This window comes from Ambystoma mexicanum, chromosome 11 (genome assembly GCF_040938575.1).
Source record: "Ambystoma mexicanum isolate Mex_15411 chromosome 11, UKY_AmexF1_1, whole genome shotgun sequence".
In the NCBI taxonomy this organism is placed as follows: domain Eukaryota; kingdom Metazoa; phylum Chordata; class Amphibia; order Caudata; family Ambystomatidae; genus Ambystoma; species Ambystoma mexicanum.
In genome coordinates this window covers 184,438,837-184,459,839 of record NC_090934.1, presented here as the reverse complement: position 1 = coordinate 184,459,839, position 21,003 = coordinate 184,438,837, and the positions used below count along the sequence as shown (strand labels likewise).

The 21,003-nt window shown below is 47.3% G+C and overlaps 1 protein-coding gene across 1 annotated transcript in view; it reads left to right on the top strand.

The window, feature by feature from the left end:
* LOC138503200 (uromodulin-like) overlaps nt 1–21,003 on the top strand; it is a 213,831-nt gene that overhangs the window by 30,038 nt on the left and 162,790 nt on the right. Inside the window, exons 2-3 of the mRNA XM_069622758.1 lie at nt 7,174–7,275; nt 13,727–13,941. Coding sequence (XP_069478859.1) covers nt 7,174–7,275; nt 13,727–13,941 — 317 coding nt within the window. The remainder of the gene's footprint in view (nt 1–7,173; nt 7,276–13,726; nt 13,942–21,003) is intronic.

Here is a 21,003-nt window from a genome sequence, read left to right as displayed (position 1 = left end):
GCGCCTTCCCCAGTCCCATTGAGCCCTATGGGCGAAAATGGGAATGGGGAAGGGCCATGGTGAAATGGGGAAATACCGCCCCGCCAACCTTGGAATGGGGCAGTATTTCCCCATTCCACCATGGCGGACTCGTTACAGCACCGGCACCAAAGATGGTGCTAATAGCGCAATGGTTTAGCACCGGAGTTGTAATGAGGGCCAGTAAAACCAAATACAGACATTGCATCATTGCATACTTTGCGTTTTCCTGCTATTTTTCAACATTTCCTCTGACCGCCTCCAGCCCTAAACCACCCCCACCTCCAAGTAGCTTCCAGATAGTCTAGCCTTGTGTCCCTTATAGTCCACCATTTGTGTTCTGCCATTAACTATCGTCACCGTACGGCGGGAATCTCTCTTCCTTAGCGTTCACCTGTACCTTGTGTGAGTTTGCCCCCATTGTACCTTTCACTTTGTCTCCTCCACTGTCTATCGTATCCTACCCATGGCCTATATAGTTTCTATAGTTTCTATAGGTATGCATTGTGTTCACCTAGCTATGCCTTCTCTGGGCCATACCTCTCGAGGAGGATGGACCATTCCATTTCCCTCGAGGCGGACAGGCCGTGTAGCTGCGCAGTCAGAAGTTCCATCATCTATATGTCCCTGGCCTTCTGTGCACATTGTTGTTTGCCAGGGAGGTTTTCTCTCTTCCAACCCCCTGCCAAACATGCTCTAGCTGCGAGAAGCAGGTAGTGAGGCATGTGGGAAGGGGTCTAGGCACATTTACACCCCTTCCAGGGCGTTTATCCATCCCAGAACCTCTTTCCAGTACTTTTGCACTTCCCCACATGTCCACCACATATGGCAGTAATCAGCTTTTCAGCCACATTTCCTCCAGCAGCGGAAGGTCTACCCCCGGGTACATCTTGGATAGCCTTACTGGATCCCACTGCCATCTACATAGAAATGTAATGCCATGTAGCTTATACTGACAAGCAATAGATGTTTGGTGTGCATTCTCACATAATATTCTCCACTGGCCTGTGTCCAGATTCATTGCCATATCCCTTTCCCGTTTATTTTTATATGCTTCTATCTCCCCTCATCCACGTTTCAAGATCCCCGAAGAGGCTATGCAGCAACAGGGGGAAGTTTGCTCATATAGCCTATCCAAGTCCTTGGGTATTCTTACCTCCAGGTATTTTATAGTTTCCTCTTCGACTGGTATCCCCAGGATGCTCAATTCCTCTCTGTTCACCCCTGCTTCCCCTCTCAAGGGGAGTAGAACTGACTTGTTCACATTGACTCTGAATCCCGACACTCACCCATAATCCTCTAATATCTGGAGTACCCAGCGGACCGATGGGGCTACATTCGAGACGTATAGCAACACGTCATCAGCATACATGCTTATTTTATGGCTCTCATCTCCCACCTTGATGCCACTTATCCGGTCCTCCTCCCTTATTTTTGTACCTAAGGGCTCCATTGTCAATGCAAAAAGCAGAGGTGACAACGGGCATTCCTGCCTTGTGCCCCTGCTAAGCTTAATTTCCCTGGACATTTTCCCATTCACAAATATCCTCGCTGTGGGGACTGCATAGACTGCCCCTATATCCTGCCAGATTGTATCCCGAAGCCTATCTTCCACAATACTGCAAATAAGAAGGCCAACTCGACCTTTTCCGCATCTAAGCTCAGCAATGCGTAGTCCCACGGGTCCCTGAAGACATGGTGCATGAGGTTCAGAGTTTTCCGTATTGCGTGCGGGCCCTACCAACTCGCTATGAACCCCATCTGCTCTGGGTGTATAATATGCAGCATTTTCTCTTCAAGTCGGGTTGCCAGTATGCGTGTGAATATTTTTTCAATCACATTTAACAATGAGATTGGACAGAAGGATGGGCATTAGGCCGGGTCTCTCCCTTCCTTTGGGATCATCGTTATCAATGCCTTAATGAAAGTTGCCGGCGCTTCTCCTGTCTCTAGGATGTTATTGTAGAGTTTTACCATGTCACTCAGGAGTACCCCTGCAAATCTTTTATAAAATCCTGTGATGAAACCATATTTCCCTGGGGCTTTTCTATTCGGGAGGTGAGTAATCGCTTCCTGTACATCTTCTGTGGTTATTGGGCTCTCTAGGTGTTCTGTAACTGGACCTGGGAGTCTGATCATGTCGACTCCCTGTAGATACTCCTCTATTGCTGTCTCCGATTCTAGGCATTCTGACTTATGGTGTTCCTCATAATATTGGGCGAAGCCTTCTGCTATGTCTGTCGGTGTGTGTATGCGGCCTTCCTTTGGATCCTCTAGAGTTGTCAACTATCTTTCTGCCCTTTGTGCCCGAAGCCTTGCTGCCAGGAGTGTGTCCTCTTTCGTCCCCCTTCTCATAAAACATCTGTTTGAGGTACCTTAGTCTACTCAGGGTTTTGGCCATTCTCATTGCTTTAAGTTCTGCCCTCTTTGCTTACAATGCCACCCGCATCTCTTCTGTCTCTTCCCCCCATGTCATGCATCTGCCCCTCCCCCTCTATTTCTTTTGGGATTTTTTCTCCTGTAGCTGTTTCTTTCGTGAGCCTTCCCTGATCAGGAGCCCTCTCCATGTGGCCTTTCGCGCATACCCCACCACGCCCGTTCCCACCTCCACAGTGTCATTTATCTCGAAGTACTCTTCTATTTCTTTGGTAAGCTTATCCGCAAATGTGGGGTCTTTCCAGAATAGCTCATTGCACCACCAGCTGCTATCTGGCCTGTGTATCCCTTCTATATCTAGGGTCATCTGGACCATATCATGGTCGGTCCAGCCCACTGGCCTAATATCGCATCCCGTTATTCTTTTCCCCTGGTCTCTGTTCAATAGCAAGTAATCTATCCCGCTATATGTTGCATGTGGTGCGGAGAAGAAGGTGTAGCCCCTCTCTCCGGTATTTTAGTCTCCATACATTGACCAAGCCACGTGTCTCTATTGTTCTCCCCAAATGCCCCAGCCATTCCACCCTTCCCGAGATCCCATCCTCACCCACTGCTTTCCTGTCCCATGCTTCATACGCCCAGGAGTTGAAGTCCCCCAATGATGTATAGCTCCGCCCCCAGCGCTTGTATGGAGTCCAGTGCTTTTTGTATGAAATCCGCCTGCCTTTTTTTTGGGGCGTATACAGTGGCTAGTATAACCCGTGCTCCTTCCAGACTGCCCTGAATCACGAGCAGCCGTCCCTCCATAAGTTTAGTCACTACTGATTCCTCCATTCGGCATTGCTTATGTAGAATCACCCCCACCCCATGCGCTTTATCGGCCTGGAGGCCCAGTGGACCTGTCCTATACCGCCCCTCTCAGAGTTCGCTCTTCTCCCCTCACCTGGCGTGTTTCTTGTAAAAACAGAACATCAAGAGAGGCGTTACGAAATTCCCTTGCCACTAGAGTTCTTTTTGTTGGTGAGTTTATGCCTTTTACATTTAGAGTGCCCATGACCAGACTCCTGCTTCCTTCATTTGTCCCCTTTATGCTTCAACCCATTTACTGATCTTTCCACTCCGCCAATCGTTATTGATTCCCACCTTCAGCCGTCCAGTTTGTTGTAGAGTTTACACTTATCTTGAAGTACACATGCTATCCTGAGGCCCAACCCCCTACTAAACTCCCCAGTGAACATTGTAACCGTTTGAAATCTTAACCTATCGAACTCTGAAACAATTTCTGAGACACCCTCTTTTCTGCAGAGGGCCATCTTGGAGCAGAGGGATTCCCTACAGCACTTATTTTTAAGTACCTTTCCATCCCACCTGGGACCACAGAAATACGCTTAGCCATCGTCGTATTTTCTCCCTGTTTGACTTCTCTTCCTTCTCTGCAGGCCTGGATTTGGTAGTTGCTGTTCGCTACTTGTGGTTGGTCCACCAGGGTCCCTTATTCCAACCTCCATGTCTGAGGTGAGATGACACAGTGCTTGCTCCGCCTCATCTGCCGAGGTTATGCGGTATTCAACTGCTTCCACTTCAAACTGTAGTGAAAACGGGTCTCCCCATCTGTATCTGATGCCTTTCTCTTGCAGCCATTTTGTAAGGGGTCTGCAGTCCCTAGGTCTGCAAAGTGTGAAGTTGGACAAGTCTTGATATATCATCACCTTTGAACCCCCGAAGTCCACTTCTCTGCGGTGTTTTGCTCTGGACAGCACTTCCATTTTATCTTTGTACCTTAGAAATTTGGCTACAATGGAGCGGGGGCCGTTTCCGTAGGGTTCTCCACCTCTGTGTGCTCTTTCAAGTAGCTCCACTTTGCCTCCTTCTGCTTCAAAGAGACGGTGTACAAAGGCCTGGACCTTCTCTTCCACTTGTGTCGGAATCTCTCCCGCCATCTCTCTGAGACCCAGTATTAAAATGTAATTCCTCTTCTCTCTGTTTTCTAAATCATCGATCTTCAGCATCACTTCTTCTTCACGTAACTCTAGCACTGTCATCCTGGCGTCCAACCGCATCTCCACCAGGTCTGCATTAAGCTGGTTGTTTTCCAGACCCTCTATCTTGCTTTCAACGGTGCCCACTCTGCTCGCTAGATCTGCCAGTGAGGCCTGCAAGTCCCCTCTGAGGGCCTTAATTTCTGCCAGAATGTGCCCCGAGTCCTCCTTCATGAAGAACAGGGACATGACCACCTCTGTTATCACCTTTCCCTCAGGTGTCTTCCTCATTACTTCTCCCTGTTTACCGGGCTGTGGTGCCATTGGGTCCATCCTTTGTTGTAGACGACGAGGGGTCCTCTTTTCTCCTTTTTTGCATTTTTATTCTCCCTTTTTTGTACTTCTCTTTTTTGTCTTGTCCTTCTCACCTACGCCTCTGTGCCTTTTCTCCTCTGTTGACTCTGTCTTCACGATACCACGACCTGTTGTCCTGTCGCAGAGCTGCCTTCTCTTCACCCCTTTTTCTTCCCCCACTTCTGTAGCCTACGCTGCCATTGCGACCTGGATCGACCTCCTCGCTTCTGTCTTTGGTGAGCCGCTTGGGGGGGCACAACCCTGGCAGCTAGATCGCGGCGTGACGTTTGTTACACCCCTTGCCTTTGTTGCTGCCGCACTGCAGTGTGTCTCCCTCTTCCCTTCCTCGGGCGCACTTTTTCTCTTCAAATCTATTGTCTTCACTGCCTCTCAATGAGGGCTCCGCAGGGCTCTGTCCTGCCACATAGTCTTGTGGACTGTGGAGTTAAGCAAACAGTGCGTGCGGCTGCCACCAGTTCACAGGCCGGCGCTGAGCATGAACCGCCTAATTGGGGGGCTCTCTCTGATGCAGGTTCCCTTGCAGGCAGATGTCGGTGTTCAGGGGGCAGAGGAGTTACTCAAGGGTGCCTGTCTCTGGTGTCTCGCGTGTGTGGGGGTATGGGTTACCGGTAGGGGGGATGTCCCGGGGCCTGGCCAGTCCCTGCGCCCCATGGTTACCCAGAGCCTGCAAATGTCGTTAAGCGGCAAGGGTGCTTTGTCCCCTCTATATCCTGCACCCTGCCATACCTCTGCGATGCTGGACCAACGTCCGGGTCCGTGCCCATCCAGCCAACGATGCTGCTGCTAGCCCCGGTTGTGGTGCCCAAGCCTCTGCCTTGGTGGGGTCGTCAAGGGTGTTATGCTCATTCTACCCGGGTTGGCGAGGGGGGAGGAGAGGAAGCTGTCCTTTCTGTTTGTCGAAGGAGCCGCTTTCTGCAGAGGGGAGCGAAGGGGAGGATTGGACCTGCCGTCTTTTCAGCCCGTAGCTTTCCTCCTGTGTTCGGGGCCTCAGTCATCCGCCACGGGCCTCTTTCATCCACTGCAGCCGTTCTTCAGCACACAGGAGTGTTTAGGCCTGCCCACCGGCGCGTCTCGGTCGGCACGGGTCCCTCTCACGGTATCAGGTAACATTTTTCCCATATATATGGTCGCCATAAATAATATTGCCGGGAAAAGGTTGCGGTGATATTATATGGGTGACCATATATATGGGGACAGGGGCAAAACAAAAAAAAACATTTAAAAAAAAATGTGGGGGTTGCGTGGGTGTCCCCCGCATGTTCCATGCAATAATGTTGCCACAAAAAACTGCAATTTTTCGGTGATATATTTTTGCATGGCGAGATTTTTGTGGCGACATTATTACATGGAACCCCTCTCACTTGCTGCACGTTTCTCCTTGAGTGCCGGGCCTCACCACAGGGCCCACCATCTCTCCGGCTGGTGCAAGTCACCGGGGATCCGCACCTTCCACAGGAACCCCGGCTGCCACCTTTACCGGGGCTGCCAGGCACGCAAAATCACAGAGAGGCCTGTCGCCACCGCTTCCCCTGTTTGCCTCAGCAGGTCCCCGCTCCTGTTCCTGTGTGGGCAATTTAATTCCGCTTAGAGGATTCCCCTCCTCTTCGCCCACCCCTTCACACTTTTGGTCGGTGTGCCGTCAGGACCCGGGACACTCTATCTGCTCTGTTCAGTACTGGAGGGTGCGGGCGCCGAATTCTATGCGGCCATGTTTCCCTGCTCCCCCTGGTGGTCTCCGCTAGTATGACTTTCAACTAGTCATGTCTACTAGTAACTGACCACATGCCTACATTTTAATTACCATTCTCCTACAGTGCTTCGTTGCCATAACAATTACAATTGGCGCTATACAAATGTCAAGTAACATTACATATGACATCTCTATTTTCAACTTTTCCAAAAATGAGCCATAATTGATTTAACTTAAATCATTGAAACATACAAAAAAATATCATATTTTTAGTATTTAAGTGCGCATGATGGGATATCAAGCCCGAGAAACGTCTGGAGCCTGTAAAAGCCATTTTTCTTTTGCACATGAAGTATGGGTGCTGTCATGGATTTTTATGACGGGTCTTTCTGAGCTGCTCTTCATGATTACTGTTACCCCAGGGGAAGAAAGGGCTGTTTTTTTATTGATACAAGTTTGTTTCACAGGAGCATCTCACCAACCTGCCTTCTTCTTCTTCTATGTGTAAGAGGCTTAGGAATGTGTTACTATCGCCTAAGTCATATTTATTAGTTGAAAGCAATTGAAGTTTCTGCTTGGAGCTGCGGGCAGCAGGTGTGTTTTGCGTCTAAATCTGTTATTAATGTTATTTGCACACTCTTTTAACATGCAGCGTATTGCGAGATCATGTATGCAAAATTGAATGTGTTACCTTTGCATATCATTCACTCTAAACTGCATTTCTCTGCCCCATAGAGCAACAGACCTGTAACCCTACGTGTGCCAGCGATGAGGTCTGCACTACGGTTTCGAACTCCACTGCCTGCGCATGCAACACCACCACGTATGCCAACTCAAGTAAGTCAATTGACGTGTGTGCGGACACATACCGGGTGGTGCCTGTGTCAGAGCCCGTGTATTGCTGCTTATGTGTCCTCGATGAGGTGGCCATCTGGGATTCCAGGAGGGGAAGCCATCTTTTAATGATGGGCTTTAGTAGGTGCAGAGATTACAGGGCAGCTTTAACAGGTTTCTGGATGCGAATGAATGAGGTTTCTGCAATAAATAAATTAGTCCGGGACAGTCAGTGATATGATATGATATGCTATGGCATTTGTAACATGCCTATACACAAGTGTTTCAAGGCACGACGAGGCAAGGAAGCGGAAACAGAGGGAGGACATAGACCTTACTAGGTCAAGTGAAATTGAGATTGTGCAAGTGCAGGGGAGGGGGCAGGGGAAAAGTGGCAGGGGAAAGGGGAGGGGGCAGTGCTGTACATGGGAGCAAAACAATAACAAGAAGTGCGGCCATCAGGTGGCAGGTGCAAGGGTAAGTGCAGACAGCAGGTGTCCAAAAGTGCAGGTAGGGGGCTGGGAGGCAGTGCGGGCATGCAACTGGGCGGACAGGGACCCGGGCCCGAAATCAGAGGGTAGCCAGGTGACCAGTCCAGTATCAGACAGGAAATCAGCAGGGGAGAGCAAGAGAGAAGGCAGAAGCAAAGAGGAAGGTCTTGAGGTGCTTCCGGAACTGGAGATGGTTCTCCTCAAGTTTCAGCGAGGCAGGGAGGCTGTTCCAGAGGGATCCCCAGCTGAAGAAAGAGATACCCAGATATATCTACTTAGATATCCCATGATCTCATGGACATGTATGAATGCATTGGGTGTCATATAGAGCAGACCTAAGTGGGAAGCAGCGGATCATTGTACTGCATAAGGACACCTGGGGCACCTAGACACTAGGCAGGGAGTGGGTTTCTTGAAAGCACCCATTTCATACATTTCCCCCCGGACTGTCTAGTGCCCATGACCAGGCCATCCACATGTTCACTGACCAGAGGTGCACAATCCTGCTTGCAGCTGGTGTGGACTCCGGCTTCTAAAGGTCAGCAGTGGTAGAATGCACCATCTCTTCCGCAGGGCAGATCGGTCCAATGGGTCCAGATCCAGTTGATCGCATGAAACACAACGCACTACCAATGTGTTTATAGTTTATAGTCAGCTCTGTAAGATTCACACATTTCACATTTCATCCTTTTCCATTGATGGGACGAATAGGTTTTTAGAAATGTCATTCTCGTGTAACTGCTTTCACATGTTCCATTTAGTAAATAGTTCAATTAAGTTCTTTTCTTTCCTTTTTATTGTACTTTTCATATTTATATAAGAGGAAACAAAGCCAGGGAGCAAATGTATAGGAAGTGCATAATCAATCGAACAATATTGGCATTATATATGGGATAAAGTACCTCCTACCATATGTTATAAGACTATTGCAAGTCATCGAGGAGTTCTGTGACAAAGTTCGTGGCACTCTAAGATGTGTTGCAAATATCCGTTTTACATACCGTATGGGGTATTTTATTCCTTATAATACATGGCCACATACTGTCATCTCCTTTACTACCTGGCCTATTGCATGATCTAATATAAGATAGTTTCCATTTCTTCTTCCATATAATTAATGTAGAATGAGTTTGGATTTAAAAAGCTAACATGCAGTTTGTAATGTGTTGCAGAAAGATTGTTTGAGCAGTTTAATAAAATGAATCAAAAGAAACTTTTCTATTTTGTGCTTTTTAACATGCTGATTCTTTCTCACATGTGTTAAACACCAGAAGTGCACAAATTAAACAATTTGCCATAAACCGTTCCTTGTTAATTACTGTATGTAAAGTGTCACAGAAAACTATTTCACAAGCACAGAATTTAAAAGGTTTGCACGGGTTCAAGTGCAGCAGTGACAGCTGGAGTTCTGCTGTGGGCTGGCTCAAGCAGCAGGCATTGTGATGTCAAATAGGCAGATGGGGAGCAGGTGCAAGTGTATCTAGGTCACCAGGCCTGAGCCCCGTCCACCTGGTGCCTTCCTGCCTGCTGCTCTTTTTCACCACTTAGCAAGTCCCGCCCACCTGGTGCCTTCCTGCCTGACGCTCTTTTTCACCACTTAGCAAGCCACACCAACCTGGTTCCTTCCTGCTTGCCGCTCTTTTTCCCTACTTAAGGAGCCCTCCAGCCTCTTTTCCTTTGCTGATGGGGATCAGGTGCAAGTGGATATTGGTCACCTTGCCTAAACCCCGCCCACCTGTTGCTTTCCTGCCTGATGTTTTTTTCACCACTTAGCAAGCCCCGCCCACCTAGTGCCTTCCTGCCTGCCACTCTTTTTCACCCCTTAGCAAGCCCCGCCCACCTGGTGCCCTCCTGCCTGCCGCTCTTTTTCATCACTTAGCAACCCCGCCCACCTGGTGCCTTCCTGCCTGTGGCTCTTTTTCACCACATAGCAACCCCCACCGACCTGGTGCCTTCCTGCCTGCCGCTCTTTTTCACCACTTAGCAAGCCCCGCCCACCTGGTGCCTTCCTGCCTGATGCTCTTTTTCACCACTTAGCAAGCCCCGCCCACCTGGTGCCTTTCTGCCAGCCGCTCTTTTTCACCACTTAGCAAGCCCCGCCCACCTGGTGCCTTCCTGGTTGCCGCTCTTTTTCCCTACTTTAGGAGCCCTCCAGCCTCTTTTCCTTTGCAGATGGGGAGCAGGTGCCAGTGGATATAGGTCACCTGGTCTGAGCCCCACCCACCTGGTGCCTTCCTGCCTGCTGTTCTTTTTCACCACTTAGCAAGCCCCGCCCACCTGGTGCCTTCCTGTGTGCCGCTCTTTTTCACCACTTAGCAAGCCCCGCCCACCTGGTGCCTTCCTGCCTGACGCTCGTTTTCACCATTTAGTAAGCCACACCCACCTGGTGCCTTCCTGCTTGCCGCTTTTTTTCCCTACTTAAGGAGCCCTCCAGCCTCTTTTCCTTTGCAGATGGGGAGCAGGTGCAAGTGGATATTGGTCACCTGGCCTAAGCCCCGCCCACCTGGTGCCCTCCTGCCTGCCGTTCTTTTTCATCACTTAGCAACCCCGCCCACCTGGTGCCTTCCTTCCTGCGGCTCTTTTTCACCAAATAGCAACCCCCACCGACCTGGTGCCTTCCTTCCTGCCGCTCTTTTTCACCACTTAGCAGGCCCCGCCCACCTGGTGCCTTCCTGCCTGTTGCTCTTTTTCACCACTTAGCAAGCCCCGCCCACCTGGTACCTTCCTGCCAGCCGCTCTTTTTCACCACTTGCCAAGCACCGCCCACCTGGTGCCTTCCTGCCTGCCGCTCTTTTTCACCACTTAGCAAGCCCCGCCCACCTAGTGCCTTACAGACACTCACGAATCACTATGTTAGTACATGGAGCAGAGAGATCTGTCATTAAACATCGAAAAAAGTCTAAGCTCATGTGTGTAGGTAAGACAAGTCGAAAGCTGACTTGTGTTTCTGTTTCCGGACATAAGCTGTACTGGGTATCCAAATTAAATTATTTGGCCATATCTTTTAATAGTGAGGGCAACTGGATTTACCAAGTAAAGAGCTCTGCGTTAAAGTTTGCACAAGCTAACGGGATAATCTCTAATCTTTTCATAGACATGGGGAAATTAACTATCAATACTGCGCTCATGATGTATCATGCTAGACCAGTAGCAACTTGTATATACGGGGCAGAGAGGTGTGGGGTTTTCCTCCGCTAATAGCCGTTCAAATCAAGGAAAATAAATTCCTGAGCTTCGTTCTGGGAGCTCACCCACCTTTCCGTTCCATCAAGATCTGGGGTTGGACTATATAAGTGATGCAATCCATCTTAAACCCTTGACTTTTTGGATCAGACTGTGGTCTCAAGTTATCAAAGATAAGAGAAATGGGAGAGGAGCACTAAAATGCTGACTGTTTGAGCTGGTTCTTAAGAGCCTGTTAAACAAAATCTTCTGTTTCATTTGAGTGCTCGTTTACTCCCAATAATGTTCATGCTGTGTCATCGCAAGGACAAGAATGGTCAGAAAGGGAGTGCCTCTGTCCCTGTGAAAACAAATCTCTTGGGAACCCCACTCACTTTCTATTTTTCTGCCATTTATCACAGAATATTAGTCTTAAAATCCGAATTCCATTACTAAAATGAGCCAATTGCATAACAATTAGTGAAGCTGTGGTCCATGTATGCTCAGCTCCAGACAAGGCTGCTGCCTCCAACGTATATTTCTTTATAGAAAAAGCCTAACTTTGATGGAAGCGTGTCATCATTAGAGATTATTACTGTAATTTTACATTATATTATTTTATTCTGTCATTGTTTTACAATTGGAAATTGTTGTATAACTTGTCAAAAGTTAACTTTGAAATTGTATTAGTGTCTTTTATGATGGTTTTAACTCTCGAAATAAAGACCACAGCAAAGTAAGAGAAGTAATAGCAGTAGGACTAGTATTATTGATAGTAGTAGTTTCAGTAATAGTAATGGTATCAGTAGTATTAGTGTCATGAGTATTAGTACTATCTGTAGTAGTAGTATCAATAATATTAGTAGTGCCAGTAGAAGTCGTTTTAGTAGTATTGGTAGTAGTATGATCAGTGATAGTAGTCATATACCTATTAGTAGTATCAGTAGTAGTAGTAGTAATATCAGTAGTATCATTGGTAGTAGTATCACTTATAGTTCTAGTATTACTGCTTCTACTGTGTGTAGAAGTACTACCACTGCTATCATCAACACACTTCTATTGCTGCTACTTTTAGTATTGTTAGTAGTATAACCAGTAGTGAAAGTAATACTACTACTGCTGCTACAAGTGGTGGTAGCAGTACTAACCGTTGTGGTACTAGTACTACTACTACAAAAACTACTTCTTACCGGTACTGGCACTATTGATTGTAAGAACTATTATTACAGAGTTTAGAAGCTGAGGAATCCAGCATGCAGCACTACATAAAAGTATGAGGTGTTCACCTCTACTGGCAGGGCAGGATTAGTTGTTATGAAAACCTGCTGGAAAGTAAAAGAGCATGCAAGCTCCTATGCTGCATCTGTGTCGCTTTGTTGGATCTACAGATCACACATCTCCTGCTTTGATTCAAGGCAGAACGTAAAATGGAGGACAGCCTACACGATGAAAAATGTTCAAAATAAAATGGACGAGAATAGTTTTTAATTGGGAAAATAGCAGAAGATAAAACACGGAAAGCAAGAAAGAACATATTTATTTTTTGTAAAAACATTGTTTCCCCTTTAGTTTTGCATTATTTGGGCAAGGCAGTAAAAGAGGAGAATATGTTTTCAAGGTACCCAATTGACATGACTAATGATGATGTTGTCTTGGAGTTCCTCTCAGAGGATATACAGACGGCAGGAGTCTGGCCATGCTCTACATTACGTAATTCCCACCACGCCCATGACAAAGAACATCTGTTAAGTAGTTGCTCAGCAATGACTTTCATCCATACAGTAAAGTATTTCATTGAATTGATCCTTGATTCAAATTGCTCCCTCCGAACTTATTTATGTCTCAATACTTACACTAGTGCACTTTTGTTTAGAAATCCGGACCTAAATTGACAGACACATCTCCTCAGAATTAATGTTACTTTTTTTAAGTAAGGATCCTCTCTTAGGTCACTAAAAGTGAAATGTTCCTTCTATTTACTACAGCTTGGTGTCAACCCCTTTTCTTGCTGTTTCTAATTTATCCCACCTGTTGTTCCAACTAGTCATCAAGGATGGTTTGTATCCGATGTCACACATCTTGGCCTAAGATACACCTTCTTCCTTGAAAGCCAGGATTATGGAAGGGTGGTCAGATGCCGGCCTCTGACCCTCCTGGCTGATTGGACAGGGATTCTGTCCAACCGTAATAGCACTCCCATAATTTCGAAGCCATTAAGAACCAGTCGGACCAGCCACAGTGACCATGGCGGATCATGTCTGACCCGCCGCATCAAAAAGTTTGTCACGCAGGCGTGACTCCACCAGCCGTGACAAATCTGGACCTTAAGAAGATTGAGGCAGTGTGTCGTAAAATTGTCCATCAACCTATGGAAATATCAGGTTAGAGTGAGAAGAAACCGGAGGGTCCCGAAAACTAGGCAAGATGACCGTGGTTTGAATGGATGGTCCAAGAGGGTGGCAAACCAGCCGGAGACTGATCCAAGATGGTGAGCAGAGAGTACATCCTAAGCATCCCTCTGGATGAGGCTACTGTATGTATCTGTACAGTGTCTGTCTGGCATAGGGGGGGAAGCTCTGTTGGGGATTTCCCTAGGGGGATATTTGACGAGATCTGTTGGTGAGGTGAACCTTTGTTAGTTATGTGATTCAGTCGGTCTGTCCCTAAGGCTGTCACTGTTTTTGAGAGCGCACTTTTGTAGCATAAATGTAAAAAAACTGTTCAAGCCAATTTTTTTTTTGGTGCAAATATGTATATCCAAATGAAAAACAGTTCAAATGACAAACTCTACATTTTTCCAGCGTATGCCGACCTTGTTCCAAACGTCAACTGTGGCGCAGCACAGATGGTCGTCTCCGTTGGAAAATGCCTGACGCAGAAGTTGCACAACGCCCCCCAAAACATGTTCCTGGCAGATGCTAACTGCACAGGGGCAAACACCTCAGTAGTGAATGGTATAAACATGTATTCCATCCAGAACGAACCCAAGACCAACGCCTGCGGGAATGTGGCAACGGTAAGAGAGCGGGGTAACAGGGTTGTGAGAAGCGTCACCTGATCATGGTAAGGGATGGTTTGTGGGAGAGTTAGCTGATGGAGTAAAAGAGGGGGGGTGAGAAAGTCACCTGACAGTGGCAAGAAAAAGCATCTGTGGAAGGGCCACCATAGGGTGTAGGAGAAAGGAACGTGCCGGGGCAAGAGAAGGAGCTGTGGTAGAGTGACCTAATTGTGATAGGGTCTACGGAAGAGTCAACTTTGCTTTTGGGTTAAGGGGAGGTGGAAAGGTCAGTGTTGGTGGTAAAAGAGAGCTCTGGTAGGATGTCCTGATGGAGTCGGAGTAGCTGTGGGGTTGATCTGATGATTTCAGTGGGCAGCTGTTGTAGAGTCACCTAATGGTGCCGTGAATGGCACTATGCAAGAACCACTCGTTTGTTCTGTCAGAATGCAGCAGAAGGTATTGCCACATGGAAACATAGAATGTGATGGCAGGTATAACTTGCCTGGGTTATCTTTGCATTTTTATGCCCTGCACTCAAGACTACCCTTTTTGGTCTTCTTGTTTACTCATGCTTCCTTTGTGATGTTTCACCAGGCTCCGACTTGTACAATTAATTTCACATGTTTGTCTTCATCTCTTCCCCTGGGTCTCTACATTACTGTGATCTCCCCTCCTGTGAAAAATATTATACTCGTGATAATACTCACCCTCTGGTCTTGTGTCTTGTCCTCTCGTTTTATGAGTGGTCTTATGCTCAGACATGCAGCTACCTGTGCTGTGTTTATCTCCTTGACTATGCATTTCCGCTGTTCTGTATTTAGACAATGCACGATTTTAGGCATCCATCTCTTACAGTCTTCAGCCTGTCTCTGTCTTCCAGAGAGGCGACCCCCAGTGCTGGGCCCATTGCTCTAGACATGCCCTCTAGAACTGGGCACATTTCTCTAGATGTGGCCTCTAGAACGGTGTACATTGCTCTAGATGTGGCCTCTAGAATGGGGCTCATTGCTCTAGATGTGGTCTATAGAACTGGGCACATTGCATTGCTCTAGATGAGGCCTCTAGAACTGGAACCATTGCTCTAAATGTGGCCTCTAGAACTGGGCTCATTGCTCTAGATGTGGCCTCTAGAACTGGGTCCATTGCACTAGACGTGGTCTCTAGAACTGGACACATTGCTCTAGATGTGGCCTGTAGAACTGGGCCCATTGCTCTAGATGTGGCCTCTAGAACTGGCCTCATTGCTCTATGTGTGGCCTCTAGAACTGGGCACATTGCACTAGATGTGGCCTCTAGAACTGAGCCCATTGCTCTAGATGTGGCCTCTAGAACTGAGCCCATTGCTCTAGATGTGGCCTCTAGAACTGGACCCATTGCTCTAGATGTGGCCTCTAAAACTGGGCTCATTGTTCTAGATGTGGCCTCTAGAACTGAGGACACTGCTCTAGATGTGGCCTCTAGAACTGGGCACATTGCTCTAGATGTGGCCTCTAGGACTGTGCACATTGCTCTAGATGTAGCCTGTAGAACTGGACACAATAGAGCAGGTTCAGCTTTCAATCGTTCGTTCTCTTGCTGGCGGCTGGGATCTGTGTTCAACCAGCAAGTCTCTGCTTTGAATCCCATCAGCACTTCTCATCCTTTTATCCTTCACCGGTCCGTAAATTGAATTACCTTAAATTAAGTAATAACAAAATGTGCTATTTGCAGCAGTATGAAAACTGTGGATGCCAACACTTAGATAAAACATTAGTTATACTGATTATCCGCAACTGGACACATTTCTGCTGATTATTTTTTTTTAAAAACTCATCCAGCAGATAGTTGTAGAGAGGAAAGTTCCAAATCTAAGTAACTGCAAGTAAATGAAGAACACACCAGTCACGAATCAAATATAAAACAATATTTTATTCTCGCTTCAAGCGGGCTCTCATGTTCAGCCATGTCTGCGAACAGCCATAGAGAAACTGAGCATTCATATGGGGGACAGACAGCCTTAAGTACACTTCACAATCTGCTTTGGTTGCTGAAATACTACATAGTCTACGACCCACATAACACAGCCATTTACCATGGCAACATGAGGAGATGTGCTCTATGTCATGTCTATACAATTACTGTCTAAGAGCACTAAGGTTCACCCTGTTCCCAACGCACCGAAACATTCCTGGACACCCTTATCTGTGTTCTTTCTCCTACTAAGAAGGACACTTCGCATTCGGCTCGGTACTTCAATTAGCCCTACCATGGATCTGCATGGTACGCCATGTTTCCTAAACACTGATCGCACAATTAACTCTGGCAAGCCGGGGATAGGGAGACACAAACTATTCTTTATCTCTCTCTCTCTCCGTCCGTGTCTGCGTGCTCAAGGCTCAAAGCTGGTGAATTCCATCAGCTAAGCATTCTTTACACAAATGCATTCACCAGCCATTTCGGGCTGCGATCATTTCCCTGCAGGCGACATGAAGACCGCACAAGTGAGCAAAATAACCAAAATGGAGTCTGAGGCCCATACCTCAATATGTGCGCCTAGGCTAACTCAAAATGGCACAGAATGGATGCATTTTCACAGGAAGTAATGCTCACAGGTATAGATGCGGTGGTGTAGTGTTAATGTGAGCATTGCAACTGATTTCTGGTTTCTTATGCTATTACCCATGCAATCCTGTGACAATGCCTACTTGCAAATTATAAAGGTGCAACATGCCTACCATTGTGCAATTATCTCACTCAGTTCCATTTGTTGAAATGCAAAAGTGGGCCGGGTAGATGGAAGGTAGCCTTTGCCAATACAATGCGTCACCCCCTTGTCCAATACTAACTATAAACTAACCTTTCAGCCTCCAACCAGAATTACACCACATCCTTCCACTAAACCATGAACTGAAATACTTCATGCCAAATACCCTTGACTTCAGCCTTCAAGCACATGGCATGTGTTCATGAACCGGACTAACCAGCACACAAAGGCATGCCCATCTCAGTGGACTCCACCCCTCCAGAAATCCCCTGAAGATATGGCATGTACAGACAGTGGGTTATTGTGATCTGCACACATCAACACGGCAGCACCAGCTGCCATGCTCTCCTTCTTCCACTAATACTAACTAGCCTCCAACCATTACCCAACCCTTGTCTTTCAGGTCTCTAAGCCTCCAACAATACTTACAAACGTCCTACCCTTGCCCGTTCCTTCTCTTTTAGGTCTATAAGCCTCCACTCATACTTACAAACGTCCTACCCTTGCCCGTTCCTTCTCTTTTAGGTCTATAAGCCTCCACTCATACTAACAAACGTCCTACCCTTGCCCGGTCCTTCTCTTTCCGGTCCCTAATCATCCACTCATACTAACAAACGTCCTACCCTTGCCCGTTCCTTCTCTTTTAGGTCTATAAGCCTCCACTCATGCTAACAAACGTCCTACCCTTGCCCGGTCCTTCTCTTTCCAGTCCCTAAGCATCCACTCATACTAACGAATGTCCTACCATTGCCCAACCCTTCTCTTTCAGGTCCCTAAGCATCCACTCACACTAACTAAAGTCCTACCCTTGCCCAACCCTTCTGTTTCAGGCCCTTAAGCATCCACTCATACTAACGAATGTTCTACCCTTGCCCAACCCTTCTCTTTCAGGTCCCTAAGCATCCACTCACACTAACTAAAGTCCTACCCTTGCCCAGCCCTTCTCTTTCAGGTCCCTAAGCATCCATTCATACTAACGAACGTCCTACCCTTGCCCAGCCCTTCTCTTTCAGGTCCCTAAGCATCCACTCACACCAACTAAAGTCCTACCCTTACCCAACCCTTCTCTTTCAGGTCACCAAGCATACACTCACACTAACTAAAGTCCCACCCTTGCCCAACCCTTCTCTTTCAGGTCCCTAAGCATCCACTCACACTAACAAACGTCCTACCCTTGCCCAGTCCTACTCTTTCCGCCCCTAAGCATCCACTCATACTAACGAATGGCCTACCATTGCCCAACCCTTCTCTTTCAGGTTCCTAAGCATCCACTCACACTAATTAAATTCCTACCCTTGCCCAGCCCTTCTCTTTCAGGTCCCTAAGCATCCACTCATACTAACGAACGTCCTACACTTACCCAACCCTTCTCTTTCAGGTCCCTAAGCATCCACTCACACTAACTAAAGTCCTACCCTTACACAATCCTTCTCTTTCAGGTCCCTAAGCATCCACTCATACTAACGAACCTCCTACCCTTGCCCAGCCCTTCTCTTTCAGGTCCCCAAGCATCAAGATGCTCTGAAACTGACAGAAGCCACAATACCATAGCATAGCATTCCTGTAGTATGCAAAGAACACAGGGGGGCACTGTTGTCTCTCCCGAGGATATAAAGGGAGAGAGACATGTGCACGCTTCTCCCCGTCGGATTTTTTGGGCGCATCTGTGATCGATTGTCAGTGTTGGGGGTGGGTCTTAGAGCCTAGGTTCTTGGTTGTGTGAGGGTTTGGCAGGAGCCAGTTTAGAGCTGCCTGAGGACTGTGCAGTGGTGTTTGGTGCATTTGAGTGTTGCGGGACGCTATATATTATTGTGCCATGCTGGTAGTTTGCATGGCACTTACGCTGCCCTGAAGTTGCTTGAAAGAGGTGGAGGCACTAGAAAAAAAAGTTAAAACTTCTTCACACCACTGGAACAAGCTGCAACACGGGGCTGAAAAGCAAGAAATCCGGCAGGAACTGGGGAATGGTGTGGCTCTGAGTGACATACGTTTCAGCGGTAGACACGATTAAAAACTGGTCTCCGGGATTAAGCGCGTTATAAAAGAACAATTATAATAATAATTGCAAGCACACTGACTTTCAGAATCAGAGGATTTAGCTCACAGTAGGCGCGCACGTGTATGTAGTGAGCCAGGCACAAGACATCAGGATTGAACCTCCAGAGCATGGGATGTCTGGAGCCTGAGAGATTTAGGGACTACAAGCACCAGAATGCATCATCGGGCTAGGATAGTACTGCAACCAATTGTAACGATGAGCAGATTTAAAACATTGTCAGGGTTGGTCGACAGTCAAGATATTTGCAGAGTTCAGCCCTCTGGAATCCCCCCTTGTGATCGGAAGGAAGAACCATGCATCTACTTTCTAGACCTGATGAGTTCCCTACATCTGCCTACATCCACAGAGACACCACCGCGAGTGATTTAAGACACAGACACTCTAGCATTGGATGGCATGGTAGCCACGTCTATGATGTGCTTCCAATGACAAATATTGCTGCATGTGGCTCAGATCCAAGGATACCGCCCGACTGCGAACATCTACACTAAAATAAGGGGCCTCCTGTTATACTGCCATTCTTGGGGAGAAGGGGATCTACCCACAACACATTAAATGACATTGTCAGCCTGTTCCTCTTTCAAGATGCCAACAGGCTGATCGCGCGCTTTAAAAATACGAATAAATAAATAAATAAATAAATAAATGGTCTTTTTCTGGAAACTGTGGTAGAGTCTGCGTTGCATCCTCTTCCTTTGCTCTACTCATTATGCTCTACTCTACCCCAGTAGACTATTAGCAGCCCTTTGATCTGAGTCGAACTGAGTTATAACTCTCAGTAAGCTGTAGCTGTTCTGCTGTTTTCTGCCTCGCTTGCTCTGCACGCCTTTTTCTCTTGACCACCGTCCCAGGTCATTCAAATTGTGTTAATCTCCTCATATGTCTTGGCACCACTTTTTCCTAAAAATTGCTTATCAAAGGCCTCCCTCTCTGGCCCTCCACCACTCGCTAGCCTGCCTGGGGAGGATGGCATCGCCGAAGTCTGCGTTGGTCTGCACTGGAACTCTGCTATTTCACTTAATTCTGACTATTCTCACAGTGAACACACGCCCAGGACAGCTACACACACTCCTATCTCACACGGCCGTGGCCTAGCGCCACTGTACCGAAATGTGCATCCATTCCTCAGCATTCTTCCATGTATTGTTAATGTCTCTTGCACTCCCGTCCTAGCCCCCGCACTATGGGGTGAAGCTGTTCCGGAAAGTGCACCTGCATTCATGTTGACACTTCTACAACCGAGAGCCTCAACCACCGCTTAACTGGTCCCCTTGCTTGCATGCAGTGATCACACACGTTGGCTATATATCTTTGCAATTCCGGCAAGCGGGGGCTTGTCCCTCCATGCTGCACAGAACTGTTTCTACATATCATGCCTGATTTTATAATCTACTTCATACTGCATTTGCACAAATGTTTATTACGTGCCCCCTTCTGCACCCGATGAAGCCCCCTGCAACATGAGGGGAGGCTTCACCGGATTGTGCTTTTACAGAAATGCGTCTTACTATGCCTGTTTGTATTCCCAATGTAGCCCCCCGCACCATGAGGTGAGGCTTTACCAGATTATGCATTCCCACTAATGTTTCTTATTACATCTGCTTGTACTCCAGATGTAGTCCCCCGCACCATGAGGTGAGGCTTTACCAGATTATGCATTCCCACTAATGTTTCTTATTACATCTGCTTGTACTCCAGATGTAGTCCCCCGCACCATGAGGTGAGGCTTTACCAGATTATGCATTCCCACTAATGTTTCTTATTACATCTGCTTGTACTCCAGATGTAGTCCCCCGCACCATGAGGTGAGGCTTTACCAGATTATGCATTCCCACTAATGTTTCTTATTACATCTGCTTGTACTCCAGATGTAGTCCCCCGCACCATGAGGTGAGGCTTTACCAGATTATGCATTCCCACTAATGTTTCTTATTACATCTGCTTGTACTCCAGATGTAGTCCCCCGCACCATGAGGTGAGGCTTTACCAGATTATGCATTCCCACTAATGTTTCTTATTACATCTGCTTGTACTCCAGATGTAGTCCCCCGCACCATGAGGTGAGGCTTTACTAGATTATGCATTCCCACTAATGTTTCTTATTACATCTGCTTGTACTCCAGATGTAGTCCCCCGCACCATGAGGTGAGGCTTTACCAGATTATGCATTCCCACTAATGTTTCTTATTACATCTGCTTGTACTCCAGATGTAGTCCCCCGCACCATGAGGTAAGGCTTTACCAGATTATGCATTCCCAGTAATGTTGCCTATTACAC